This window comes from Halichondria panicea, chromosome 16, assembly GCF_963675165.1.
Source record: "Halichondria panicea chromosome 16, odHalPani1.1, whole genome shotgun sequence".
Taxonomy (NCBI): Eukaryota; Metazoa; Porifera; class Demospongiae; order Suberitida; family Halichondriidae; genus Halichondria; species Halichondria panicea.
In genome coordinates, this window is record NC_087392.1 from 825,925 (window position 1) to 837,540 (window position 11,616).

General features: G+C 42.6%; 2 protein-coding genes across 3 annotated transcripts; one reads left to right on the plus strand and one right to left on the minus strand.

Moving 5' to 3' along the window:
- Positions 1-6: 6 nt before the first annotated feature.
- Positions 7-9,302, minus strand: LOC135350111 (uncharacterized). Of its 2 annotated transcripts, none has more exons than XM_064548827.1 (27): positions 9,030-9,302; positions 8,801-8,892; positions 8,572-8,635; positions 8,152-8,234; positions 7,914-7,959; positions 7,562-7,646; positions 7,236-7,300; positions 6,848-6,949; positions 5,575-5,689; positions 5,453-5,515; positions 5,227-5,279; positions 5,038-5,154; positions 4,915-4,972; positions 4,613-4,806; positions 4,272-4,366; positions 3,279-4,207; positions 2,694-2,799; positions 2,170-2,343; positions 2,055-2,108; positions 1,830-1,886; positions 1,719-1,776; positions 1,593-1,649; positions 1,460-1,504; positions 1,231-1,322; positions 514-649; positions 257-335; positions 7-196 (listed from the first exon to the last, which is right to left on the minus strand). In XM_064548827.1, exons 1-27 carry the CDS (start codon positions 9,180-9,182, stop codon positions 126-128), a joined length of 3,243 nt encoding a protein of 1,080 aa, XP_064404897.1. In that variant the 5' UTR covers positions 9,183-9,302; the 3' UTR covers positions 7-125. The 2 variants fall into 2 exon arrangements, with proteins under 2 accessions (XP_064404897.1, XP_064404895.1); XM_064548825.1 differs by having other exon boundaries at positions 2,694-2,802; positions 9,030-9,301.
- Positions 9,303-9,342: 40 nt separating this feature from the next.
- On the plus strand, positions 9,343-11,531 carry LOC135350131 (splicing regulatory glutamine/lysine-rich protein 1-like). The gene is made up of 4 exons (XM_064548848.1): positions 9,343-9,503; positions 9,558-9,626; positions 9,784-9,899; positions 9,964-11,531. Exons 1-4 carry the CDS (start codon positions 9,378-9,380, stop codon positions 11,411-11,413), a joined length of 1,761 nt encoding a protein of 586 aa, XP_064404918.1. The 5' UTR covers positions 9,343-9,377; the 3' UTR covers positions 11,414-11,531.
- The last annotated feature ends 85 nt before the right edge of the window (positions 11,532-11,616 follow it).

Genomic DNA, 11,616 nt, shown 5'->3' on the forward strand with positions numbered 1-11,616 from the left:
TAGGAATTCATTTCAGCGGGTAGCACCATTGCACACAAAAATTCAAACAACGAAAATAAAAATAAAATACAGCGTTTCCAACAAACAAGGCACAAGCACAAACAGGAGGCTCACAAAAAGATAATCTAGTACGGTCTTTTAGGTTTATGAGTTGATTCTCTACACTGCTTGGTGTGCAACTTGAACGTCACAGGTTCTGGGAGTGAAAAAGAAGAAGAATCGATGAGCCACAATCTCAAAATGGCACATTACTTACCATCGTCCTGGGGTGTGCCTCCAGGGCCATTGTTCTTCCACTCTGCCAGCTGCTGCTCTCGAATTATGTCCAGCAAATACTATGCAACAAACACCACCGTAAACGCACAGCACATTTTTTTATATTCAAGTTCTATGCACAAAAAGTACATAAAATAATGGGAAAATCAAAATGAATAGCCAAATAAGGCTAATGCGAAGGTTGCCCTTACAATAAGCTATTGATTCTATATCCAGCTATTACATATACAAACATACCTCGAGTATGTCAACATCGCTGCCTCGTACCCCCAGATTGTGTTGCAGGAAGAGGCACCTCTGTCTCTGAGGAGAGTCGATTCGCTGCAGGACAGAGTGATACACCTTCGCAGTGGTCTCACCACTTGCCGCTTGTCTGTGGGTGGAGCCACATTCAGTGTGTACACAATGACAACAGTAACAATGTACGATAGTTTTACAACTGCTTTCACTTCTGGCCCATTAAGAATGGACGGTCCCAGCATGGCATTTATGGGGATATGTTGTGATGACATAGTGGAAGTTTGAACACAGTCTCTATACATTCTAGTGGGTTCTATGTGGGCTAGTCTGAAAACATACAATTGTCACATGCAGATCCATAATCATTGAAGAGGATGGATTTACATAATGGAAGACACGTACAGTACGTCCTCTACGAATGTATATCTATATTTAGGCAATAGCTAAATGTGTACTGCTTGTGGCATCCGTGGGGAATACATTCACTGGGGAAAACAGTCAGATAGATAACTCTCAGCTACTACTAAACACATCGTAATGCAGTGTGACTATGTTATTAAAACATCCAGGCTTGTACAGTGTACTGGGTTGGAAACAGCCAGTACAGTAGTACATGCGTATAATGACTCGGAGAGCTATCAGTAGTACAGAGCTATCAGTAGTACAGAGCTATCAGTAGTACGCCAGACAGTCTCTCTATGGACTGTAACTGACCTAGAGGTCTTGTAGCAGTGATAGTAGACATAGGCCTTCATGGAGATGTCCACCAGAACAGACAGTATGTGGGCCACAAATGCCTGCTCATTCTGAAATAAGATAATGCATCAAAATCAAGATCTATAATTCCCTAAACACACAATTTATACTTTTGTGTACTGAGTAAGTAAATGTTAGTCTACAGTTACTATAACATTGACAAACAGAATTATCACAAGGGACGTACCTTCAAGTACCTGGTTCTTGAGAGAATGGGTTTCAACAGGTCACCCTGTAATTCAAAACAAATCACTCAAGGGGGGCAATTGAGAAAAATCACTAGAGAGAATAATTACGTCAGGAGCAGATTTGTTGCTTACACTGTATGGAGGGGTTGTCATCTTCCCAGTGGACACGTCCCAGTGGGATATACACTTCTGTATGATCAACACGATAATAATTTAGGCTATTATACACATAATTTGCTATAATAATATCACGCGTACCTTCAAGTGTGGTCCCATATTATTCAGAGCTGTGTGGCTCATGCCTACCAATTTCACTCTGCATAAAACATGAATCAATGCTCATACAACTTACAATGCAACCCAACATACCTGGATAAGTCTTTCACATTAAGAGGGTTTTCCTGCCATGTTATAATCTGCTGCTTACTGTGGGTAAAAGTAGATATCATTATTGTATACACATACACTACACCCCACTAGTTCCCATTATCCTCTACTGTCTCTCCCTTTCTTTCCCATTATCCCACTCTCCCTCTTTACTCAATAATAGAGACAATATTCGAGGGTACAATACTAACAGCATGTAAGTCTCACCTGGAGTGACCTGGAATGAACATCCACAGCAATCGCACAAATCTTCGTATTGTACTGCAGGTGAAAAACGACACTTAACACACATTCACCTACAAGAGTCTCAACGCTTACGTACCTCTCATCGTTTTGCTTGCCAACGATGACCAATGGTCTCCCGTGAAGGAGGCAGTAGATGAGGTCCTTCAAGCTCGGGTTGTCCTTCCACAGCCCAAACACTCCTCGCCCGGGCTTGAACTTGTACTCGCATTCCACTAGGTCCACAGACGACACCAGAGGAAGTCTGCCCTTGCTGTTTGAATGGGGAGGATGCAGTATGGATACATAATAGAGATAGAACACGTGTGGGAGTCATCTCCCTCCCAAGGTGTACATGTAGGCAGCTATTGTACACCTTGGACTACGCATCAATCGACAATTTGTAGTTCTAACCATATCACAATCCTACACACGTAACTAAAATTATGAGCACTGAATGATAGCTATCAAAACAAGCACATTTCCATTTCAGACAAATCGCCAATAATAACCAATGTCGATAATAGACTACAAAAATGTATCTCTGAGCTGGAGGAACTATAATTATGTGTTCCTGCTCTGTCATTTTTCATCAAGGTCAACTAGAAAATATATACCACATACCCAAGGAGTTCCACGACTGAGGGCCCTTTATACGAGTTGTGTGTGGACACGATGCTCTGTCTGCTGGGAGAGAGTACGCTGTAGTGGGGCTCACGACCAAACACATCTGCTGTAGAGGGGAAAACTGGGTACATGCATAGTACATGTACACGTGTTGTGCGTGCGTACAATGTACCTACATGAGCAACACAGATAATACACATGTACGTACATACTGATTACATGTACATGGTACATACAGTTATATATATGTAAAATGACGCATCTATCGACTACCTGACTAGTTTATCGTAATTTGGTAATTGCTATACATAACATACACACATTGTACATACGTAGCTGGCCATGCATGGGTGATTTATCTCTACTGGTATAAACACACAGACAACGGCATAAGAGTACACACACACAGGTCACCATAAGAGTACACACACACAGGTCACCATAAGAGTACACACACACAGGTCACCATAAGAGTACACACACACAGGTCACCATGTTGAGGCTACTTTCACAAACTGTTTAAACATGTGTCTAGATAAGTACAGTAACAAACTCCCACTATTCTGATCATGAGCATCTTACGAGCTTCTCCCATTGGTGAGTAGTATCTCTCAGGGGAAGCAGTCCCAGTGGTTGAGATCTGCCGGGGAAGGTTGTCTGCCTTCTTATGCCCCTCCTCCGTATGTCGAGTGGGACCATCCATGACACGGAGATGGCCATTGGCCGTCTTGTGTAGCTGTTCTTGGAAGTGGGTGTGGTCAGCGTGAAGGGGACCATCGCCAAAATTCCCAGAACCAGTCGAATGTGATTCTTCCTCTTCTATTTGCTCTTTGAACAGTCCAACGTGCTCTTGTTTCCGTCTCATGTTGCTGAGCCGGCTAGTTGGTCCCCAATCTTCCCAACTCTCACCAATGCAAGGTACACTATCAGTTGACACATCTCCGTCTATTTCAGATGCCGGCGTAGAAGGAGAGAGCGATCGAGATCGAGATGAAACCTGCAGTTTAGCCGTGACGTCAGAGGTTGTAACGGAGGGTTTGGTTTTGCCTCCAAAAAATTCGCTGTGTAAACTCTGAGAACTACCGGTATCAACAGCCGAGGAGAAGGATTGCTGACTTAGCGTTCTGTTCATTTCCGAAGGCTGTTTCGCGTTATTGCCCTCTGAATCGAAACCTGTTGTGATTTGTGAGACCTTATCAATTGGTCTGGGTTCGGCCCAACTTCCATCCACTCCCTTCCCATCCTCACTAGACGATGAAGGTGTGAGACCTGTGACAGGAGTGTGATAAGCAGGACTCCCACGATCCTCCTCTGAGCCAACTGTGAGACCGCCAACTTGCTTCTCATTGGTCGAATCAGGATCAGGGGAAAGTTTCTCAGAGGGGGAGTCCCTAATCTGGATGAGGGTGTGGCTGAGCACTGATTGGCTGAGAGAGTTGTCGAAATAGGAGGTGGTGGAGGAAAACCGTGAGGCGTGGGAACGATAGCTCAAGTCAATGTAAAGTGGACATCTGTGTAGGTGTTACAAAACACAGTAAAGTCTGGGTTGTTCACGTAACACAATTTACTACCTACCTGAGAAGAGAGTAGCTCTCGGTCATAAAGAGTGGGTCAAATCCTGACTTTTCCTCTTTGGGCGCCTTTTCAATCACTATATCGCTGTCCACAAACTGCAGGTACGTAGGCAAGGGCACATTTAGACCTAAGCAAGCATGTACATGTAGTAGTACCATCCAAACAAACAACACATGTACAGTACATGCAGCTGATTATATACAGTACGTATGAAACACTAGCCCCTACAGGCGGCCTCAACACAACTACTAAGAGGCTTTAAATAACCAACTGTACATACAAACAGCTATGCTTTACACTTACAATGGATACAGTTTGCTTTCCCAAACAACCAGGCTCACCTGACCAAGCTGGCCGCTGACGTCCTTGTGGAAGGTGTGAGCTTCACTGGGCTGGCCCCAGGTGTTTCTGCACGAGATCTGATAAGGCCTGGGATGGAGGAGGGGGCAAGGAGTCTCCGCTAGGAAGTGGGAAAAGTTCTGCATAAAGTTGATCATGGGGACCCTGCCTATGGATAGCAGCGAGGAGCGAGGATCTGCAGAGCACACGGAAATGTTATATTTATTAGTACAAAAACAACAGCCTACTCTCAGGTATCAAAATTAGCAACACACAATGCAACTGTATGTACATTGAAGCACACCTAATAAAGGAGTTTCCTCTTTCTCCATTTCAAGTGTCGCCTCGGAGCGACTGAAAAACTGTGTCAACAAAAGTACACATGAAATCTAAACTTTTGCAACCATAGCTAGCATGCAGCGCCAACCTTGTGTATGACTCTGAGCTTCTCCATGGCAGCAGAGTATGCCGCGGGGGCGAGCTCTCCCAGTGAACGAAGTCTCCTCTCAAACTTGTGCACAGTGTGGGTCATGACCCTCTGAGGCTGCGGAGGAGAGGGTGTGGTGGGGGATGTATCAGCTAGTCAGGTGACGACTGTTTGATGACAGGGGCTTACCTGGTATTGTGAGTGGTCACTGGATGTAGAGCTGGTGAGCTCAAAGGAATCGGCTAGGGAAACAAAGAGAGAAAGAAAAGAAATCTAGACACACCGATAACGGATATAGTCTAATCATTGGTGGTCTTTATAACAGGTGCTTTTCTAAGTCACTATGAGTAAGACATATCATTTGTGACTTAAACAGGTTACTACTATAATTATTATATTATGCTCACCAACTCACCGAAGGTGTTGTGAGGCATTTCAGTGCCTTCTGAGTCAGGGGAACCCGATCTGAACACAGGAACTGTGGAACGAGCAACCAATAATGGCATACAGTTCTTAAGACACAGTCTCAGAGGTTACCTCGTTTGAGAGCCGGGCTTGATTTGTCCTTCAATGGTTGGAGTATGAACTGGTTCTTTTGTTGGAACTTGTAGCTCTTAACTTTCTCCCAAGTCTTTTTATTTTCCTCGCTAGTCTGTGAGTAAGTGATGTAATAATCTCAAGGCATGTTAAAAAAGAAGGAATGCGGAATGGAACGGAATATAGAACGAGAGATATGATTCAGAAGAGCATGTGCTGACTTTGCACAGGCCCTAACCCGTGTTCCGGTCGAATGGAAATTCAAAAGAGCATTCCAGAGTGGAAAAACTGAATGGCCCCTCCTATGGGTTTTTGTATTGAACCGGTCTCTTTCTAAGCTTTCAGAAAATCATAAAATCGTTGAAATTGGATCCACAGAATTCAAGTTATGGCAGCCAAAAGAGTCCCTAAACCATTGATTAAACGGAGGGGGGGTTGCAGTTGAACATCTTTCAACAGCCGTAACTTTAGTGCCGTTGGTCCAATGTCAAAAGTATTATGATTTTCTGAAAGCTGAGAAAAATATCTTTCAAATGATGTGTTTCAATCCAATATTTATTCGGGACCTTAATTTGCCATTTTTCGGCCTTGGACCATGGGCTATTATCCATGGTGTGGCCAAATTGGGAAATAGTTTTATAACTCGAATATGAACTTTGATGATACCATTTGAAAGGTATCTTTCTAAGCTTTCGGAAAATAAAAAAATTGTTGCAATTAGATCCACGAAATTCAAGTTATGGCACAGCTAAAAGAGTCCCCAAACTATTGATTAAACGGAGGGGGGTTGCAATTGAACATCTTTCAACAGCCGTAACTTTAGTGCCGTTGGTCCAATGTCAAAAATATTATGATTTTCTGAAAGCTGAGAAAAATACCTTTCAAATGATGCGTTTCAATCCAATATTTATTTGGGACCTTAATTTGCATTTTTCGGCCTTGGACCATGGGCTATTATCCATGGTATGGCCAAATTGGGAAATAGCTACATTGTATATCGCTCATATGAACTTTGATGATACCATTTGAAAGGTATCTTTCTAAGCTTTCGGAAAATCAAAAAATCATTGCAATGGAATTCAAGTTATGGCCACAGCTAAAAGAGTCCCCGAACCATTGATTAAACGGAGGGGAGGGGGGGGGTTGCAGTTGAACATCTTTACGGCCATAACTTTAGTACCGTTGATCCAATGTCAAAATTGTATCGATTTTCTGAAAGCTCAGAATGAAATAATCACTATAACCAATTTCTTAATAATTATTAGCAACATACCATTTCCTCCTTGAGCAGTGTGAGTATCTCGCTGGTGTCCTCTGTAGCACTGTCCACCTGCCGGGGATCTCTTTCCGGCACATCCTCCATCGTGAAGTCATACTGCACATGTGGACACAACTCAGTCTCAGCCACGCGCACACACACACGCACACAAGAACTACATGTACTGATTCGGCCACCATTACAGGACAATTTCCCTACGCACACGCACACGCGCACACACACACACACACACACACACACACACACACACACACACACAGAGCTACATGATATGTACTGATTTGGCCACCAGCCATCACCATTACAGGACAATACAACTATTACAATATCCCCCCACTATCAAAACAGGACACTGGCACACTACACACAGAGTTGAACCCACCCCTAGGTACAGCTGTGCATTGTCCAGTCCCTCCACGTCGCTAAAGCCCTCAGCCTGCAGCTCAGCTGTGTGAAATAAGTACGATTAACTCACAAACTGAGCCATTGATAACCTTTACATTCATTAAAATCACTATCTATCACCCCCTGACTGCACTAAGCCTCGTTAAAATAATGTTGACCTATACATTAGAGCAACATCAACCTGGTATGAGGCTATTAGCAATTGATGGATACTGAAAGTTTATTATATTTTATAGAAAACCAGTGCAGAGTTGTATGAGGCATGGATGGTCTACTATTATAATTATACTATTGGAGATGTACCCATAGTGTGGTTGAGATCAGCCAAGTGATGTTCCAAGTCTTTCCTGAACACTCGCTGGTTGCCAGACTTGAGCATGGACGTTACCTAATGGGCAGAGGGTGATTGATAATAGTCTGTACATTGTTAGTACGTGTGTGTACACTCTAGTAGATTAGAGTTGTGTCTAAACAACGAGATAAACACATTTAAATTGAGCGTTATGATAGTTTGATCTTTAGAAGCAAAACTTAGTACAATGCATATTCATTATGAAGTACCATAAACTCACAAATCCAAATGGGGCTGAATGTATACAATGCATAATTATAATAACAATAGATCCAGCAATAAGCAATACGCCAACACACTGACCTCACAGAAACGTTCCTTGAGCAGTTCAAAGTTGTCCACCAGCTTGCTGCAGACGAAAAAGGTCTGAAATCTTTGATATTGAATTTATACTACACCAAGTTACTACATGTGTATCTGAATGTGGCTATCTTTAAATGTGGGTTCCTATCAGAGAACCCAATCAACTTTCTCATGAACACCTACAGAACTTTGATTTACAATTTCTTTTGGTTTACAATTTTCAATTTGTGTTACTCACTAGAACTTCGAGGTGATGTAGCTGAGGCAATATTGCCGCACGTAGCCTCGGGCATGAATGTCGTTCAGACTGAAGTAGTGAACCTGAAGAATAAAGTTGACAGTATTTGTGACGAGAACGTCTGTCTGTCTTGTCTGTACGCAGTTAGTTACATCACACAAAGATGGTGGTGTGTTACATGTGAACAGTGATTACAAGTGAACCAGTGAGCATGTTGCCACATGGCACTTCAACAACAGATATGATTAAATTACAATCAACAATCGTCGCTGCATTAGCACCATTGTTACACGGGGACATAATTCATACCGGAAAAGATGCATACAATCAATTATATTTTACGCTACAGGCATCAATCGATTCGGAAGTTTTTAATCTGCCAAAAGATTTACACACAGAGAAGTTGCAAAGGAGACTTACATATGCAAAGACATTTTCTTTCTTCTCTGAGAGCAGCACTTGTGTGTCCTCTCCAACCAGTTTTCTGTACAACACATCAGATAAACAACCTCACGTTATTAGCCAGAGTTTGGAAAACTTTCTTTCAACTATCATAATTTTTATGTATAATAATTATAATAATTTATTGATGATTGCATAATAATTATTATTTTAGCTAAACAGTAAAATCCTCACTCCGATAACATACCCTGAGGAGGACTGGTAGTCACTGGTCATGATACGAACAGAGAACTGGCTGGCATCAAACTTCCCCCTGTTCCCATCCTCGGGAATAAGTTGCTGAGAAAAGCAGAATCAACTAACTAAATTGGGTGTTTACATATGCGCGCATGATCAGTTTATATGCCAATATGGTATGCATAGTCTATTATGTTGATGCTCACAGTACACATTTAGCTGTTGGTGCAACTGCTTACTATTGGTACAGGTCCAACTTGCTCAGAGAACTCGCTCAAGATGATAAAGTCCTGATTCAAGTGCTTGATGGAATTCTTGGCTTTCTGAGCTGAGGAGTTGGCCTGTGCACCGTCTGGCATTAGCCCCTGACTCTTGGCTTGAAACAAGGCCATTGCGATTAATAGTACAGACTAATGGAGCCGCTCTCGGCCTTTTGATATCACACACACTGGCTTCTCAACTTTCTTTTAGAGACATTGGCCCAAAGTTAATTAGGAATAGGGTTGACTGTTTTGGAGATGAAAAACGCAGTTAGATGGGCGTAGCCTGTCCAACAGGCCACGCCAATCTAGCTAGGTTCACAGTACATGAGCAGCGGGAAGTTGCCACTGCATAAACGTACTTACACTCTGACATTGACAATGGAAGAGGTTGATCTCTACGAGGACATCTTCTTGCCAGTGGTTCTAGGTGCACAGAAAGACAGTGAGGAGGTAAAGTTTACCAGATGCTCATAGCTAGATTGACAACTTGTGATCTTTCTCCAGGAGAACGACGATGATGATGATCACCCAGTGGATGTGTCTTCTGCTGAAATATTGAAGCTCAAGGAAATTGTATGTAAAATAGCATCTCACATGGTTACGTTGTAACATTATATTTGTAAGTCGTAGACTGCCACTATTAAAATCCAACACTCCTTGATCCTATTGGCTGTTGTAGCCACGCTAATTATAAATATACAAAAAATGATATCATTCTGTTGTACGTTAGTCCTCACAGCTAACTGCGCAGAACACTGCCCTAAAGAAGAACATCTCTTGCCTCTACAAGACGGCCCAACAGGAGCTGGAGAGAAAGGAGAGCTTAATCGAGAGACTCATGAAACGGTAAGCTAGGCTATGGACACTAGTCTACAATACTCTGTTGTTAACTGCCTCCTCCTCTGTGCAGGGTCAAATGGCTGGAGAGGAACTCGGATTCCCCTATATCACAATCGAGAAAATTCGAACTTAACAATGACGCTCACCAACAATTAGAACATGTACAAACTGAAGTAGTAAAAAATCCGGAAATATCGCAGAGAATTCGTAGAGATGAAATAAGAAGTGAAATACGTCCTACGAGTGAAAAGATCTGTCGACCAAAAAATAACGAAGAAAAGAGTGATGACAATATTGACAAAAGAGGAGGATTGCCAACAACAAGAACCAGGAGACATGTCCCTAATCATGTCACAACATCTACTACAAGAGCTGACGAAAACACACCTCACGCGACTGATCGACAAAGAAGGAAAAGATTGCTAACTTCAAGAGAACACAACGAGACAAAACGACACAAGGACATGATGCCTACGCGTGAAGGCAGACCTAGAGGCACATCTCCTGCCCCCCAAAAACTGACTAGAAGCAGATCTAGAGATATTCATCGTGATTATGGACGACACGAGACAAGGCAACGCTATTCACATCACCAAAAAGAAAACCGAGATGATGCAAGGCTAGAAAGAAGAAGAAGAAAACGTTCTCCATCTCCTCCACAGTCATGTGATGGAGGGGATCTACGTAAGATACTCAAACGGAAGCGTTCTAGGCTGGAGCAAACTCCTAAAGCAGACCACACCCCCAATGACATATCCCCCACCGTTGAGAGGGAGCAGGGTTCGTGTTCTTCCACCCCCTCATATGGAGAGCTAATTGAAGATGAACTACTGGAGCTTGAATTTGATGAACCGTACACAAGTAGTGCTGAGCTGTCCTGTCCATCACCCAGTGAAGATAATGAGCAAATTCGTACTAACAATGAAGTTGAGTCTGTCACGAGTGATAGCGCTGAAAGTCAAGACACTAAGACAAACCAAAATGGAGGTTTCGATACTGATGTTGTTGTACAGTCTGCCCCTGTTGATGAGAATAAACTAGCTACTGACACTGCTAACACTGCATATGATCAAAGAATTGAAGATGAAAACAACACACACTGTGATGAGATTGAAAGCACTGTTTGCAAAGAAACCAACACTGATGAACTTGAGAACCCAAAGACTCCTAGTGATAGTGAAGAAGAAGAGCTGGAAGATGGGGAGATTGATGATCCAGAGGAGATAACAGAACGAGACTCTGCAATGGACCATGAAACTAACGAGAAGCACAAAACCCCACAAGATCCAAGAAAGGTCACTCATCAACCAAGAGAGCATAACTCCCGACCCACCCCCCTGGAGCTGTCTGACAGACCCAACAGACACTCGCCCCTTCCCAGGAGACAAGAGCATCGTTCACGAAAGAGATTGGACCGTTCATCAAGAAAGCTGACTGTTCGAAGAGAGCGTGATGACATGAGGTCCAGTAGGCATGGTGACAGCGATGTGTACTCAAGGAGAGAGAAGAACAAACGTTGATGTTGTGTGTATCATCATAATTATAATTATATGAACCTTGTAAATTCATGGATTATTTCGTTTCATAACATTTTCTTTTTGGTAAAGATCATTCATTCGACTGTTGATAAAAAATTAATTACGATAAATATCGAATATTTACTATTCAACTGCTTTAATTGGGATTGTTCGCAATAATTTCTTTTTTGGTAAAGATCATTCAT

Excerpts from the sequence above, each read along its gene's own strand:
- LOC135350131 (XM_064548848.1), top strand. The coding sequence starts at position 9,378 with ATGAGCAGCGGGAAGTTGCCACTGCATAAACGTACTTACACTCTGACA. Across the intron at positions 9,504-9,557 it reads CACAGAAAGACAGTGAGGAG|GAGAACGACGATGATGATGA; the intron begins GTAAAGTTTACC and ends ATCTTTCTCCAG. Across the intron at positions 9,627-9,783 it reads TATTGAAGCTCAAGGAAATT|TCCTCACAGCTAACTGCGCA; the intron begins GTATGTAAAATA and ends GTTGTACGTTAG.
- LOC135350111 (XM_064548825.1), bottom strand. The coding sequence starts at position 9,182 with ATGGCCTTGTTTCAAGCCAAGAGTCAGGGGCTAATGCCAGACGGTGCA. Across the intron at positions 4,973-5,037 it reads AGCTCAGAGTCATACACAAG|TTTTTCAGTCGCTCCGAGGC; the intron begins GTTGGCGCTGCA and ends TTGTTGACACAG. Across the intron at positions 2,109-2,169 it reads GGCAAGCAAAACGATGAGAG|TACAATACGAAGATTTGTGC; the intron begins GTACGTAAGCGT and ends TTTCACCTGCAG.